The 13062-nt window shown below is 49.0% G+C and overlaps 8 protein-coding genes, 1 long non-coding RNA gene and 1 pseudogene across 10 annotated transcripts; 5 read left to right on the top strand and 5 right to left on the bottom strand.

Annotated features, from left to right (window-relative positions):
• The first annotated feature begins 551 nt into the window (after window positions 1-551).
• On the top strand, window positions 552-2770 carry LOC117894786 (extensin). Its single transcript, XM_034802019.1, has 3 exons — window positions 552-1463; window positions 1535-2531; window positions 2586-2770. Exons 1-3 carry the CDS (start codon window positions 675-677, stop codon window positions 2768-2770), a joined length of 1971 nt encoding a protein of 656 aa, XP_034657910.1. The 5' UTR covers window positions 552-674.
• A 1277-nt stretch (window positions 2771-4047) lies between these two features.
• Window positions 4048-4786, top strand: LOC117894762 (NAD-dependent protein deacetylase Sirt2-like). The gene is made up of 2 exons (XM_034801982.1): window positions 4048-4609; window positions 4670-4786. Exons 1-2 carry the CDS (start codon window positions 4048-4050, stop codon window positions 4672-4674), a joined length of 567 nt encoding a protein of 188 aa, XP_034657873.1. The 3' UTR covers window positions 4675-4786.
• Window positions 4787-4804: 18 nt separating this feature from the next.
• On the bottom strand, window positions 4805-6525 carry LOC117893000 (chromodomain-helicase-DNA-binding protein Mi-2 homolog). The gene is made up of 2 exons (XM_034799358.1): window positions 6387-6525; window positions 4805-5436 (listed from the first exon to the last, which is right to left on the bottom strand). Exon 2 carries the CDS (start codon window positions 5187-5189, stop codon window positions 4827-4829), a length of 363 nt encoding a protein of 120 aa, XP_034655249.1. The 5' UTR covers window positions 5190-5436; window positions 6387-6525; the 3' UTR covers window positions 4805-4826.
• LOC117892951 lies at window positions 5864-7014 on the top strand (annotated as a pseudogene).
• LOC117893010 lies at window positions 6867-7226 on the bottom strand. 2 transcript variants are annotated; one of them, XR_004648774.1, is made up of 3 exons: window positions 7207-7226; window positions 7110-7146; window positions 6867-7006 (listed from the first exon to the last, which is right to left on the bottom strand). It is a non-coding gene; the product is annotated as an uncharacterized LOC117893010 (long non-coding RNA). The 2 variants fall into 2 exon arrangements; XR_004648775.1 differs by having other exon boundaries at window positions 7110-7161; window positions 7207-7221.
• Window positions 7227-7342: 116 nt separating this feature from the next.
• On the bottom strand, window positions 7343-7768 carry LOC117894753 (NAD-dependent protein deacetylase Sirt2-like). The gene has a single exon (XM_034801971.1). The coding sequence runs from the start codon at window positions 7766-7768 to the stop codon at window positions 7343-7345; it is 426 nt and encodes a 141-aa protein (XP_034657862.1).
• A 1203-nt stretch (window positions 7769-8971) lies between these two features.
• Window positions 8972-9607, top strand: LOC117892981 (NAD-dependent protein deacetylase Sirt2-like). The gene has a single exon (XM_034799335.1). It carries the CDS (start codon window positions 9149-9151, stop codon window positions 9572-9574), a length of 426 nt encoding a protein of 141 aa, XP_034655226.1. The 5' UTR covers window positions 8972-9148; the 3' UTR covers window positions 9575-9607.
• A 267-nt stretch (window positions 9608-9874) lies between these two features.
• LOC117894740 lies at window positions 9875-10929 on the bottom strand. The gene is given in 3 exon segments (XM_034801944.1): window positions 9875-10474; window positions 10477-10502; window positions 10562-10929. Coding segments are annotated over 3 exon segments (948 nt in total). The 3' UTR covers window positions 9875-9920.
• Window positions 10393-12114, top strand: LOC117892991 (chromodomain-helicase-DNA-binding protein Mi-2 homolog). Its single transcript, XM_034799347.1, has 2 exons — window positions 10393-10531; window positions 11482-12114. Exon 2 carries the CDS (start codon window positions 11730-11732, stop codon window positions 12090-12092), a length of 363 nt encoding a protein of 120 aa, XP_034655238.1. The 5' UTR covers window positions 10393-10531; window positions 11482-11729; the 3' UTR covers window positions 12093-12114.
• An 18-nt stretch (window positions 12115-12132) lies between these two features.
• Window positions 12133-12872, bottom strand: LOC117894726 (NAD-dependent protein deacetylase Sirt2-like). The gene is made up of 2 exons (XM_034801918.1): window positions 12311-12872; window positions 12133-12249 (listed from the first exon to the last, which is right to left on the bottom strand). Exons 1-2 carry the CDS (start codon window positions 12870-12872, stop codon window positions 12245-12247), a joined length of 567 nt encoding a protein of 188 aa, XP_034657809.1. The 3' UTR covers window positions 12133-12244.
• Between the last annotated feature and the right edge of the window lie 190 nt (window positions 12873-13062).

Here is a 13062-nt window from a genome sequence, read left to right as displayed (position 1 = left end):
CTCTTCTGCAGAACATCCGCATGCAAACAACAACAAACACAATGTGCCATCTCTTTCTAGCGCCTTTCTCTCTGCGAGCCGAGAGAGCGTGGTGAATAAGTGTTTGGTCCTCACCACAGCGGAGAACGGCACCTTGTAAGTAAATTCTTCTTGTGGCGAGTACGCCAATTACTCTTTACGCTTATTTCAAGACACATTTTGCTTGGCCTAGCACCACTGTGCGGTCAGCGGTGGGGGCGTCCAGCATAATGAGGTGTTTGGGTGGCTTTCGGGCGGTTTGTGGAGAAGCATTTGCACGGCAGAAGCAGGTGAAATGGCAGCGTAAAAGTCATAAACTGCCCAATCGCCGATGGCCTACCGATGAGGTCCGTCCGGGCAGTTACTGCACTCGACGATGGCTGGAGTATCAGCCCAGCGATCGATCGGCGTTACCTCTTGCTGTTTTGTATGCACCGAGGGTGGCACTGGGGCACCATGCCCGCCCGATATCCGCTTTATAAATACAACAAACACCAGGGAAGTTAGTTTCATTTTGTTGGCAGCCAGCGAAGCGTTGACATAACCAGCAGTGCCACGATCGGTCGCAGCACACACCACACGGATTATACACTATCATCACAGCACCACCAACTCGCACCTCGCACCTCGCGCATCCCACATCCCACATCCCAGAGATGAAGCTCTCTTCCAGCTCGAGGAGCATTCGCCTGCTGCTGGCCATCGCTCTAACCATTGCCATGGGCTCGGCCGAGGCGGGTCGTCTGCGCCTGCGCCACTCCAGCCGCCAGTTTGCGCCCACCACAGCCACAGCGACAGTAACAGCCACAGATAAAGCTCCCGCTCCCGCCCCCACCACAACCGACAGTGAAGTGGCCGCTGGGGAGACCTCGGTGGTGGTGGTGCAGCCGGCGGAGGAGAGCAGTGAGGCACCTGCCAGTGAGGCTGCCGCCGATCTGACTACCGGCAAGCACAAGCGGGGCATCTTGCATGGCCACCATGGCCACGCCCTGCATCCCGCTGCCGCTGCCGCCTGGCCGGCACGCACCTATGCCGCCCACTATGGTTACAGCTTCCAGCTGCCCGGCGCCAGCAGCTTCCTGGCCGCAGGCCCCGCCGCCATTGCCGCACCCGCCCATGTTCCCATCGGAGCGCATCGTCATGGGTTCGTGAAATTCGGCGCCGTCTCCCCGCTGCATCACGGGCTGCACCTCAAGCCGCTCTCGCTGGCCGGAGCAGCCACTGGTCCAGGGCTGGCAGCTGCCTTCCTGCCCGGTGCTGGATCCCTGGCACCTGCGCTGCCCACGGGAGTCGCCGCCGTGGCACCGCCCTCGTATGTGCTGCGTCCCGGCAATGCCGTCGTCTCCTCCTACAGCGTCAACTATCCGCAGCAGCATCTGCACAAGCCCCAAGTGGTGTTCTCTGCCGGCGCCAGGCCAGTGCATGGCCATGTTCATGCCGTGCAGGTGAGTTCTGAGTGGAATTTAATGGCAGATTCGAATGAATCTCTAACTCAATCTGTGACTCTGTCTTTCAGCCCACTTATGTGCAGGCCCTGGCCCCTGCTCCAGCACCGGCAGTGCCTGTTCAACCCGTTCAACCTGTTCAGTCGTTCCAACCCATTCAACCGGTGCAGCATTACCAGCCCTTGCAGCCAGTGCATCCCGTGCAGCCCGTGCAGCACTTCCATGCTGTGCAGCCTGTGCAGCATCCATCGGTGACCTTTGGTCTGCCCTCTCCCGTTCCAGTTCCAGCTGAACAGCCAAACATTTCCTTCATTCCGCATTTCTCGGGGGGACCGCCACAACCGCAGGGATTTCCAGCTGTTCCGACCTTCTCCTTCCAGCCCGCTCAGCCTGCTCAGCCGGCGCAGCCTGCCCAACCGGCCCAACCAGCGGCGCCAGCACCAGAGGCGCCAGAGATCCCTGACATTCCGCAGATCCCTGCCATCCCCCAGATCCCTGCCATTCCACAGATCCCTGCCATTCCACAGATCCCTGCCATTCCGCAGATCCCGTCCATTCCACAGTTCCCAGTGAGCCCACAGTTTCCGGGCATTCCCACGTTCCAGGGCTTTCCCCAGTTCACCGGCTTCCCGCAGGTGCCACAATTTCCACAAGCACCAACGGCACCCCAGGCACCGCCCAACAGCCAATTCTTTCCCACGTCCGTGCAGCCACCGCTGCCCCAGCAGCCACCCACGTTCATCCAGACGGAGGCGCAGTTCCCGGGCGGAATAGTACCGCTGCCGGGCTCGAGTCCAGTGCTTCCCGAAACTGGCACAGCCATAGCCTCGCCCCAGATACCTCCCCAGGCGCCAGAGCAGCCAGAGCCCGAGCAGTCGCCACCACCACCGCTGCCCACAGTGCGTCCCACACATCAGCAGCCACAGCCTCAGTACCCACAGCAGCCTCAGCAGCCACAGCAGCCGCAACAGCCATGGAAGCCGGTCTTCTATCAGCCGCCAACAGACTCCGCCAACCGTCCATCGATCACACTGCTGCCGCCCTACGGCAGTGGCGCACCGGCAGAGGGTAAGCATCCATAGCCCACAGAGATCTGTGCTCAACGAGCTCTCCTCTTTCTAGGCTATCTGCCGCCCGTCGGCTCACAGCCATCGGCTTTCAGTTCCTCCAGCGGCGGTGTCGGCAGCCAGGGTGGCATCTTCGATCAGCTAAGCGACGCGGAGCTGGAGCACATCTTTGCCCAGGCCAATCTTGCGCAGCAGCAGCACCACGCCCGCTCCCGCACCAACGCCTATCAGCACTACTGAGTGGAGGAGAAGCAGGAGGACCACGAGGAGCAGTGATTTGTCTCAATATTCTTCATTTTTTTTTGTTTTTTTTTCTTTTGTGTTCTCAAGTGGTTTTTATTTTAATTGTAAATTAAATTATGTTTAATTAAGTTATTTAACAAAGATGCAAAGGTCTTCAAATGCTTAGCTTTGTTCCGATATGAAAAGTCTTTTTGTTGTTTCTTGGAGGTTCTCTTGTCAGAACAAGACGAAGATCCGTAAGATCAAAGAAGCTAAAGAGCTCCGGCGATGCTTTCAATTTCCACTTCCCGTTAAAATCAGAGGCCGGGCGGCAGCGTCGTTTGCTCTGTGCATAGAAAAAGATCTCGGGCAGCGCAGTCGACACACACACACATCGCAAAAAACCTCGTGTAGCTTCGGCCCATGCACAGAGATCAGACGCAGCGGCTGCAGAGAACCAAATTCGTATTCACAGAGATCAGCCGCAGTGGCAAAAAAACAACCCATGCACAAAAGCTCAGCTGCAGCAGCGCCGCTGCAGCGGCAGAGAAACACCTTCGATGCACAATTTCTCGGCTGCAGCAGAGGCAGGGAAGCAAGAAACGATTTTGAAGAAATTTCGTGTCGGTTGTCTGTGCATACAAACACACTGAAAAATGTTGGTGCCTGAGTGCCGACCCCTGATTTAAACGCACAATTAAACTGTAATCAAGAGACTTGCTTGCTTGCTCGCATGATGAAACTCATGCTAATGATCAAAATCTAATCTCAATTCGGTGATCTGATAGATTAAGGTCTTTCCTTACGGCATGGCCTTTTTAGTTTTCTTTTCTTCTTTATCTTTAAAATTGTGGATACAGCAGATTTTGGCCCTTTTTGGTGGCGGAAGGGGGCGGGTCGAAATTTTGAAATACACTAGTGGAAGTGTGAGCATACAGAATCATTTTTTCCGCACAAATACAATATACCCTATTTACTCTTCGAGTGTCGGGTGTAAAAAAACAAATACAATTTTAACATTCATAACTTCCTGCTAACTGGCAGAATGCAATAAAATATTAATGCTTAGTTTAATAATTTGGGATTTTTTCAATCTTTCGATTTTACAATAATTTGTAACGGTGTACATATGTACATACTTAATCGCCGGCTCGTTCTCGTTGCGGTAATTTTCGTGAGAAACTCTCATGTTCATATTGGCCTATCTACACCGTTTTCCCCCTACAAACTCCATTTAAAAGCAATACAGATATTTTGATACAAATTTTTCAAGTTGAAGTTGGCGTAGAGTTTTTATGTATTTATTTAAAATTTTTCACACTCGAAATCTTACAACTGGCCGCACGCTCGATCGGCTGGCGGGCGTGCCGGAAGACAAGCTGGTCGAGGCCCATGGCAGCTTCCACACCAACCACTGCATTAAGTGCCAAAAGGAATACGGCATTGCCTGGATGAAGAAGGAGATATTCGCTGATCGGCTGCCCAAATGCACGGCATGCAAGAAAATTGTGAAGCCCGATATTGTTTTCTTTGGGGAAGACTTGCCCGAAAAGTTCCACAAAAGTTTGGATGGAGACTTCAAGGAGTGCGATCTGCTGATCATCATGGGCACCTCGCCGGAAGTGCATCCGTTTGCAGCTTTGGTGCAGTACCCTGGACCGCGCTGTGTGCGTCTCTTGATCAATCGCGGTGATGTGGGTCGTCCCAAGTTTACCACCTGGATGGATGACCAAAATGACGATTGTCTGCGGCAGCATCCGCTTGGCACTGGGCTCGACGAGAACAGCGAGTCATGTATTGACTTGGCGGAGCAGTATTCAAAGGCGACTTTCACCCACCTACGTCGAGGCTCTTCAGGTACTTTATCCGATGCTGAGATATATCAATTAGTATTGATTCAAGTTCATCCCATCCTAGTGTGACCGATGAAAACAGTGCTGGCGCAGCACAGCTCATTGATCAGACGATGAACAGCAGACAGCAGACTGCAGCTCCAGCTCCAGCTCGAAAACATCATCACATCCGTTCTTGTGAACTCCTCTCTCGAGCTCGCAGTTTCGGCATTGTGGATGGTTCAGCAGGACAGCAGGTTCAGGAAAGCCCAAACGATGCTGCCCAGGCAAGCGGCATCCATGGATATCAGCTCGTAGCTGGTCAGCAGCACGTTGAACTTGTACTGGGTGGTGCGCAGACGGGAGACCTTGCTGCCACGTATGGCTCCCTCCTGGAAGCTCAGAAACGGCCCACGGCAGTGACCCTCCTTGTACAGCGAGTAGAGAAAGGCCACAGTCTGAATGGTCTTGCCGAGGCCCATCTCATCGGCTAGAATGGTGTCGATGGCCTGGCCACAGCTGCAGTGAAGCCAGCGCAGCACATGGGTTCCGGAGCGTTTTTGGGAGGACCAGCGGAACTTGGTGCTGATACTGCTCCACCCCATAGCTGAGGTCTGTCTGGCTTTAACGACAGTGTGCAAGTAGGGCCGAACGATCCATACCTCAAATGGAACTGGTGCACTGATGCGGACGCTGATGATGTTGTTGCTGCTGCATCTGTTGTTGGAGTTGGAGTTGCTTCTGCATCTGTTGTTTTGTTCTTGTTGCGGCTGCTGATCCTGTGTCTACTTCTGTTGCTGATGCTTCCGCTGTGTGTGGTTTAGGGTTTTATTTTGAGTTGTGTAGCTGTGACTGAAAGATTTAAAATTGTTTCGGAAAGTACATTTATATGATTGCAAAATAATGTAATTTTCATTGTGTTCGTTTGCCAAAAATGTTTAGTAAAAATAATGAAAAAGTTACATCCTGAAAAAGTTTCCTTTTTAAATAACAAAGATTGGAGCAAAAATCCAACGAACTGATTAAATTATTTTACGCTACTATTTTACGTTACACACAAGTGTGCCATTGATGTAGTTGTCATCGAACATAACAAATTCATAAACATTCAACGTCGCATCTCGACTAACTAACCACAACAAAAATTGCATTATTTCCCAATAATAAATATATTTATCAAATTCCGTAACGCCATTAGTTTTGGGTTGTAATCGCCGTCGAATCGTCATGCCCAACCCACCACTTCGCCGTATAACAACGCTGAAAGGCATTTTGTCAATGCCGCGAGTCGTTCGGAGTCGCAATTTTTTGAAGGAAAATAAATTGAGTTTGCGCCAGCTCGAGAAATCAACAACTGAGAAGCTGGATGCCAAGAAGCCAGTGCGTCCTAAATGGATGCCAACTATGCGCCGCGAGGGCTCTGAGATGTTGGATTCGAAATCAGACAGACCTTCACCGGTATCGGAGAAAAAACAGAACAAGACCCAGGACAAAACCATCCTGGCACGAAACCGTAAAAGCTTGCGTTCGTATCAACAATCGGTTGATACCGGTGGGGCCGGTTCAGACTCTGACGAACGTCTCGGCGGCTTGGAAGAGCCCCATACTGCCTTTGATGATCCGTCAGAGAATACTGAGAAAGATTTTGTATACTCGACGGACAACTACTCAGAGTACTGCAGTTCTTGCGGCACACAACGAAGCGCCACGAGCATTGGCACACAGACGGAGGACATCAAGGATGAACTTTATCTTACAAATGCCCTTAAAAAGTAAGAAAATATAACTGAAGCCATACATACCTTAATGTAACATCTTTGTACTCTTTTAGGTGCAGTTTTGATGGTGGATCCATACTTTCCAATCGGTACAAGAGGAGGAGCTGCTCTCGCCTCGCAAAAATATGAATGACTGGAACAAAATGCCAATGCCCGATTATGATCTAAACACTGAAGTTGCTTCGGATGAGGAGGCTCCTCTCAGTGCCCGCAGCCGCTATACAGTGGCCACAATGGCATCAACTGCCACCAGCACCACGTCGATAGGTTCCAAGCGCCGCGAGCACAAGCTTGGCTCACGCGACCAGTTGCGTCTTCCGCGTTACTTGAGAAGATGAAGCGTGAAAGCGCCGCCGCTTTGGCCAAACAGCTTGCCGATGCACCAGATCCGGACTGTCCACGCGGTCACAGTCTGCTCACGGAGCAGGAACGTCTAGGCCGCTTGAATAGCGCCCAAAGCCGCTATGACGGTCTCATTCGTGAGGTAAATCACATGCCCTTCACCTCACAGAGTCTGTGGGTGCGCAGTCGAAAGGACGAAATCAACAAAGAGCTGGACATAGTCGATAGGGAAATCCGTTTCTACTCGAAGCCCAAAGTCTATATCGACTCCAGCAAATCATATTTCAAGTAAATCCAGAGAGCTGTGCTCCAAAAAAAATTACCCCTGCTCATTAACTCATTGGTATTCAGTTTCAAAGTCAAAAATGGCCACAAAATGTGGCGTTCAGATTGCTGTATACTCACACTGATACCAGCGCCAGCGCTGTTTTCATCGGTCACACTACGGTGGGATGAACTTGAATCAATACTAGTTAATATATCTCAAAATCGGATCAAGTACCTGAAGATCCTCGACGTGGGTGGGTGAAAGTCGTCTTTGAATACTGCTCCGCCAAGTCAATACATGACTCACTGTTCTCGTCGAGCCCAGTGCCAAGCGGATGTTGCCGCAGAAAATCGTCATTTTGGTCATCCATTCAGGTGGTAAACTTGGGACGACCCACGGCATCGCGATTGATCAAAGAGACGCACACAGCGCGGTCAGGGTACTGCACCAAAGCTGCAAACGGATGCACTTCCGGCGAGGTGCCCATGATGATCAGCAGATCGCACTCCTTGAAGTCTCCATCCAAACTTTTGTGGAACTTTTCGGGCAAGTCTTCCCCAAAGAAAACAATATCGGGCTTCACAATTTTCTTGCATGCCGTGCATTTGGGCAGCCGATCAGCGAATATCTCCTTCTTCATCCAGGCAATGCCGTATTCCTTTTGGCACTTAATGCAGTGGTTGGTGTGGAAGCTGCCATGGGCCTCGACCAGCTTGTCTTCCGGCACGCCCGCCAGCCGATCGAGCGTGCGGCCAGTTGTAAGATTTCGAGTGTGAACAATTTTAAATAAATTCATAAAAACTCTACGCCAACTTTAAGTTGAAAAATTTGTATCAAAATATCTGTATTGCTTGTATGTATTTATGTATGTATGTATATTAACGGCACTTATAAGAATATACCAATGCAACACCATGCATGGTCTCATTAACAACCATCGATAGTCAAGAAAATATCGACAGCCCCATCATCGAACTGAAGTACCTTGCCAATGCGGACTCATCGTCGTGCGACCATCCAATATCGCGGTAGCGATTAAATACCAAAAAAAAAAAAAAATCTTTCGCATTTAAAAGAAACTTTTTCAGGATGTAACCTTTTCATTATTATACCCGGTACTCGAAGAGTAAATAGGGTATATTGTATTTGTGCACAAAGTGAATGTATGTAACGCACAGAAGGAAACGTTTCCGACCCCATAAAGTATATATATTCTTGATCAGCATCAATAGCCGAGTCTATGTCTGTCTGTCTGTCTGTCCGTCTGTCCGTCCGTCTTGTTAAGCGCCTGGATCTCAGAGACCATAAAAGCTGGAGCCACCAAATGGTGGTGAAATACAAGTGTATTTTAAAAAAGAGCCACGCCCCCTTCCGCCTCCGCAAAAGGGCGAAAACCTCCCAAATCTACAATTTTGAAGATAGCAGAAAACTAAAAACGCCATTCCGTAGGGAATGACCAACCCACCCCGTTCCGCAGCTTATATTTGCCGCTGGCTCTGCCTCTGCCGTGAGTCTGTAGTGGGTGGGTCTAGGGAAGGGGGGCGAGCTAAAGGAGCGAGTTGGTGTGAGAAGTGTTGTAGATGTAGACAGATGAAGAAAATATGTAAAATTTGACAAAACACCGCTAAGGTGCAGATGTAGTACTGAGTGCCGGGTATAAAAGTTGTGACGCGTAAGAAGCGTCTCACACGTCTCTTCTCGTTTTTGTTCTTGTTGCGGCTGCTGATCCTGTGTCTACATCTGTTGCTGATGCTTCTGCTGTGAGTGGTCTAGGGTTTTCTTTTGAGTTGTGTAGCTGTGACTGAAATTTATATGATTGCAAACTAATGTAATTTTGATTGTGTTCGTTTGCCAAAAATGTTTAGTAAAAATAATGAAAAAGTTACATCCTGAAAAAGTTTCTTTTAAATGCCAAAGATTTTTTTTGTTGTATTTAATCGCTACCGCGATATTGGATGGTCGCACGACGATGAGTCCGCATTGGCAAGGTACTTCAGTTCGATGATGGGGCTGTCGATATTTTCTTGACTATCGATGGTTGTTAATGAGACCATGCATGGTGTTGCATTGGTATATTCTTATAAGTGCCGTTAATATACATACATACATAAATACATACAAGCAATACAGATATTTTGATACAAATTTTTCAACTTAAAGTTGGCGTAGAGTTTTTATGAATTTATTTAAAATTGTTCACACTCGAAATCTTACAACTGGCCGCACGCTCGATCGGCTGGCGGGCGTGCCGGAAGACAAGCTGGTCGAGGCCCATGGCAGCTTCCACACCAACCACTGCATTAAGTGCCAAAAGGAATACGGCATTGCCTGGATGAAGAAGGAGATATTCGCTGATCGGCTGCCCAAATGCACGGCATGCAAGAAAATTGTGAAGCCCGATATTGTTTTCTTTGGGGAAGACTTGCCCGAAAAGTTCCACAAAAGTTTGGATGGAGACTTCAAGGAGTGCGATCTGCTGATCATCATGGGCACCTCGCCGGAAGTGCATCCGTTTGCAGCTTTGGTGCAGTACCCTGGACCGCGCTGTGTGCGTCTCTTGATCAATCGCGATGCCGTGGGTCGTCCCAAGTTTACCACCTGAATGGATGACCAAAATGACGATTTTCTGCGGCAACATCCGCTTGGCACTGGGCTCGACGAGAACAGTGAGTCATGTATTGACTTGGCGGAGCAGTATTCAAAGACGACTTTCACCCACCCACGTCGAGGATCTTCAGGTACTTGATCCGATTTTGAGATATATTAACTAGTATTGATTCAAGTTCATCCCACCGTAGTGTGACCGATGAAAACAGCGCTGGCGCTGGTATCAGTGTGAGTATACAGCAATCTGAAGGCCACATTTTGTGGCCATTTTTGACTTTGAAACTGAATACCAATGAGTTAATGAACAGGGGTAATTTTTTTTCGAGCACAGCTCTCTGGATTTACTTGAAATATGATTTGCTGGAGTCGATATAGACTTTGGGCTTCGAGTAGAAACGGATTTCCCTATCGACTATGTCCAGCTCTTTGTTGATTTCGTCCTTTCGACTGCGCACCCACAGACTCTGTGAGGTGAAGGGCATGTGATTTACCTCACGAATGAGACCGTCATAGCGGCTTTGGGCGCTATTCAAGCGGCCTAGACGTTCCTGCTCCGTGAGCAGACTGTGACCGCGTGGACAGTCCGGATCTGGTGCATCGGCAAGCTGTTTGGCCAAAGCGGCGGCGCTTTCACGCTTCATCTTCTCCAAGTAACGCGGAAGACGCAACTGGTCGCGTGAGCCAAGCTTGTGCTCGCGGCGCTTGGAACCTATCGACGTGGTGCTGGTGGCAGTTGATGCCATTGTGGCCACTGTATAGCGGCTGCGGGCACTGAGAGGAGCCTCCTCATCCGAAGCAACTTCAGTGTTTAGATCATAATCGGGCATTGGCATTTTGTTCCAGTCATTCATATTTTTGCGAGGCGAGAGCAGCTCCTCCTCTTGTACCGATTGGAAAGTATGGATCCACCATCAAAACTGCACCTAAAAGAGTACAAAGATGTTACATTAAGGTATGTATGGCTTCAGTTATATTTTCTTACTTTTTAAGGGCATTTGTAAGATAAAGTTCATCCTTGATGTCCTCCGTCTGTGTGCCAATGCTCGTGGCGCTTCGTTGTGTGCCGCAAGAACTGCAGTACTCTGAGTAGTTGTCCGTCGAGTATACAAAATCTTTCTCAGTATTCTCTGACGGATCATCAAAGGCAGTATGGGGCTCTTCCAAGCCGCCGAGACGTTCGTCAGAGTCTGAACCGGCCCCACCGGTATCAACCGATTGTTGATACGAACGCAAGCTTTTACGGTTTCGTGCCAGAATAGTTTTGTCCTGGGTCTTGTTCTGTTTTTTCTCCGATACCGGTGAAGGTCTGTCTGATTTCGAATCCAACATCTCAGAGCCCTCGCGGCGCATAGTTGGCATCCATTTAGGACGCACTGGCTTCTTGGCATCCAGCTTCTCAGTTGTTGATTTCTCGAGCTGGCGCAAACTCAATTTATTTTCCTTCAAAAAATTGCGACTCCGAACGACTCGCGGCATTGACAAAATGCCTTTCAGCGTTGTTATACGGCGAAGTGGTGGGTTGGGCATGACGATTCGACGGCGATTACAACCCAAAACTAATGGCGTTACGGAATTTGATAAATATATTTATTATTGGGAAATAATGCAATTTTTGTTGTGGTTAGTTAGTCGAGATGCGACGTTGAATGTTTATGAATTTGTTATGTTCGATGACAACTACATCAATGGCACACTTGTGTGTAACGTAAAATAGTAGCGTAAAATAATTTAATCAGTTCGTTGGATTTTTGCTCCAATCTTTGTTATTTAAAAAGGAAACTTTTTCAGGATGTAACTTTTTCATTATTTTTACTAAACATTTTTGGCAAACGAACACAATGAAAATTACATTATTTTGCAATCATATAAATGTACTTTCCGAAACAATTTTAAATCTTTCAGTCACAGCTACACAACTCAAAATAAAACCCTAAACCACACACAGCGGAAGCATCAGCAACAGAAGTAGACACAGGATCAGCAGCCGCAACAAGAACAAAAACAACAGATGCAGAAGCAACTCCAACTCCAACAACAGATGCAGCAGCAACAACATCATCAGCGTCCGCATCAGTGCACCAGTTCCATTTGAGGTATGGATCGTTCGGCCCTACTTGCACACTGTCGTTAAAGCCAGACAGACCTCAGCTATGGGGTGGAGCAGTATCAGCACCAAGTTCCGCTGGTCCTCCCAAAAACGCTCCGGAACCCATGTGCTGCGCTGGCTTCACTGCAGCTGTGGCCAGGCCATCGACACCATTCTAGCCGATGAGATGGGCCTCGGCAAGACCATTCAGACTGTGGCCTTTCTCTACTCGCTGTACAAGGAGGGTCACTGCCGTGGGCCGTTTCTGAGCTTCCAGGAGGGAGCCATACGTGGCAGCAAGGTCTCCCGTCTGCGCACCACCCAGTACAAGTTCAACGTGCTGCTGACCAGCTACGAGCTGATATCCATGGATGCCGCTTGCCTGGGCAGCATCGTTTGGGCTTTCCTGAACCTGCTGTCCTGCTGAACCATCCACAATGCCGAAACTGCGAGCTCGAGAGAGGAGTTCACAAGAACGGATGTGATGATGTTTTCGAGCTGGAGCTGGAGCTGCAGTCTGCTGTCTGCTGTTCATCGTCTGATCAATGAGCTGTGCTGCGCCAGCACTGTTTTCATCGGTCACACTAGGATGGGATGAACTTGAATCAATACTAATTGATATATCTCAGCATCGGATAAAAGTACCTGAAGAGCCTCGACGTAGGTGGGTGAAAGTCGCCTTTGAATACTGCTCCGCCAAGTCAATACATGACTCGCTGTTCTCGTCGAGCCCAGTGCCAAGCGGATGCTGCCGCAGACAATCGTCATTTTGGTCATCCATCCAGGTGGTAAACTTGGGACGACCCACATCACCGCGATTGATCAAGAGACGCACACAGCGCGGTCCAGGGTACTGCACCAAAGCTGCAAACGGATGCACTTCCGGCGAGGTGCCCATGATGATCAGCAGATCGCACTCCTTGAAGTCTCCATCCAAACTTTTGTGGAACTTTTCGGGCAAGTCTTCCCCAAAGAAAACAATATCGGGCTTCACAATTTTCTTGCATGCCGTGCATTTGGGCAGCCGATCAGCGAATATCTCCTTCTTCATCCAGGCAATGCCGTATTCCTTTTGGCACTTAATGCAGTGGTTGGTGTGGAAGCTGCCATGGGCCTCGACCAGCTTGTCTTCCGGCACGCCCGCCAGCCGATCGAGCGTGCGGCCAGTTGTAAGATTTCGAGTGTGAAAAATTTTAAATAAATTCATAAAAACTCTACGCCAACTTTAACTTGAAAAATTTGTATCAAAATATCTGTATTGCTTTTCTAAAGTTTCTAAATATCCAGCTACGAATGATAGTGGAACAAACTTATATTTCCATTAATCAAGGCTCTTTTCCTTAATTAAAAAGAAGAAGAATTTGACTTCTAAGTGAAAGGTTTTTTTTTATGAATAA

This window comes from Drosophila subobscura, chromosome A (genome assembly GCF_008121235.1).
Source record: "Drosophila subobscura isolate 14011-0131.10 chromosome A, UCBerk_Dsub_1.0, whole genome shotgun sequence".
Lineage (NCBI taxonomy): Eukaryota > Metazoa > Arthropoda > Insecta > Diptera > Drosophilidae > Drosophila > Drosophila subobscura.
This window is presented reverse-complemented; position numbering and strand designations above follow the sequence as displayed.

Excerpts from the sequence above, each read along its gene's own strand:
- LOC117894786 (XM_034802019.1), top strand. The coding sequence starts at position 675 with ATGAAGCTCTCTTCCAGCTCGAGGAGCATTCGCCTGCTGCTGGCCATC. Across the intron at positions 1,464-1,534 it reads GCCATGTTCATGCCGTGCAG|CCCACTTATGTGCAGGCCCT; the intron begins GTGAGTTCTGAG and ends TCTGTCTTTCAG. Across the intron at positions 2,532-2,585 it reads CAGTGGCGCACCGGCAGAGG|GCTATCTGCCGCCCGTCGGC; the intron begins GTAAGCATCCAT and ends TCCTCTTTCTAG.
- LOC117894762 (XM_034801982.1), top strand. The coding sequence starts at position 4,048 with ATGTATTTATTTAAAATTTTTCACACTCGAAATCTTACAACTGGCCGC.
- LOC117893000 (XM_034799358.1), bottom strand. The coding sequence starts at position 5,189 with ATGGGGTGGAGCAGTATCAGCACCAAGTTCCGCTGGTCCTCCCAAAAA.
- LOC117894753 (XM_034801971.1), bottom strand. The coding sequence starts at position 7,768 with ATGAATTTATTTAAAATTGTTCACACTCGAAATCTTACAACTGGCCGC.
- LOC117892981 (XM_034799335.1), top strand. The coding sequence starts at position 9,149 with ATGAATTTATTTAAAATTGTTCACACTCGAAATCTTACAACTGGCCGC.
- LOC117892991 (XM_034799347.1), top strand. The coding sequence starts at position 11,730 with ATGGGGTGGAGCAGTATCAGCACCAAGTTCCGCTGGTCCTCCCAAAAA.
- LOC117894726 (XM_034801918.1), bottom strand. The coding sequence starts at position 12,872 with ATGAATTTATTTAAAATTTTTCACACTCGAAATCTTACAACTGGCCGC.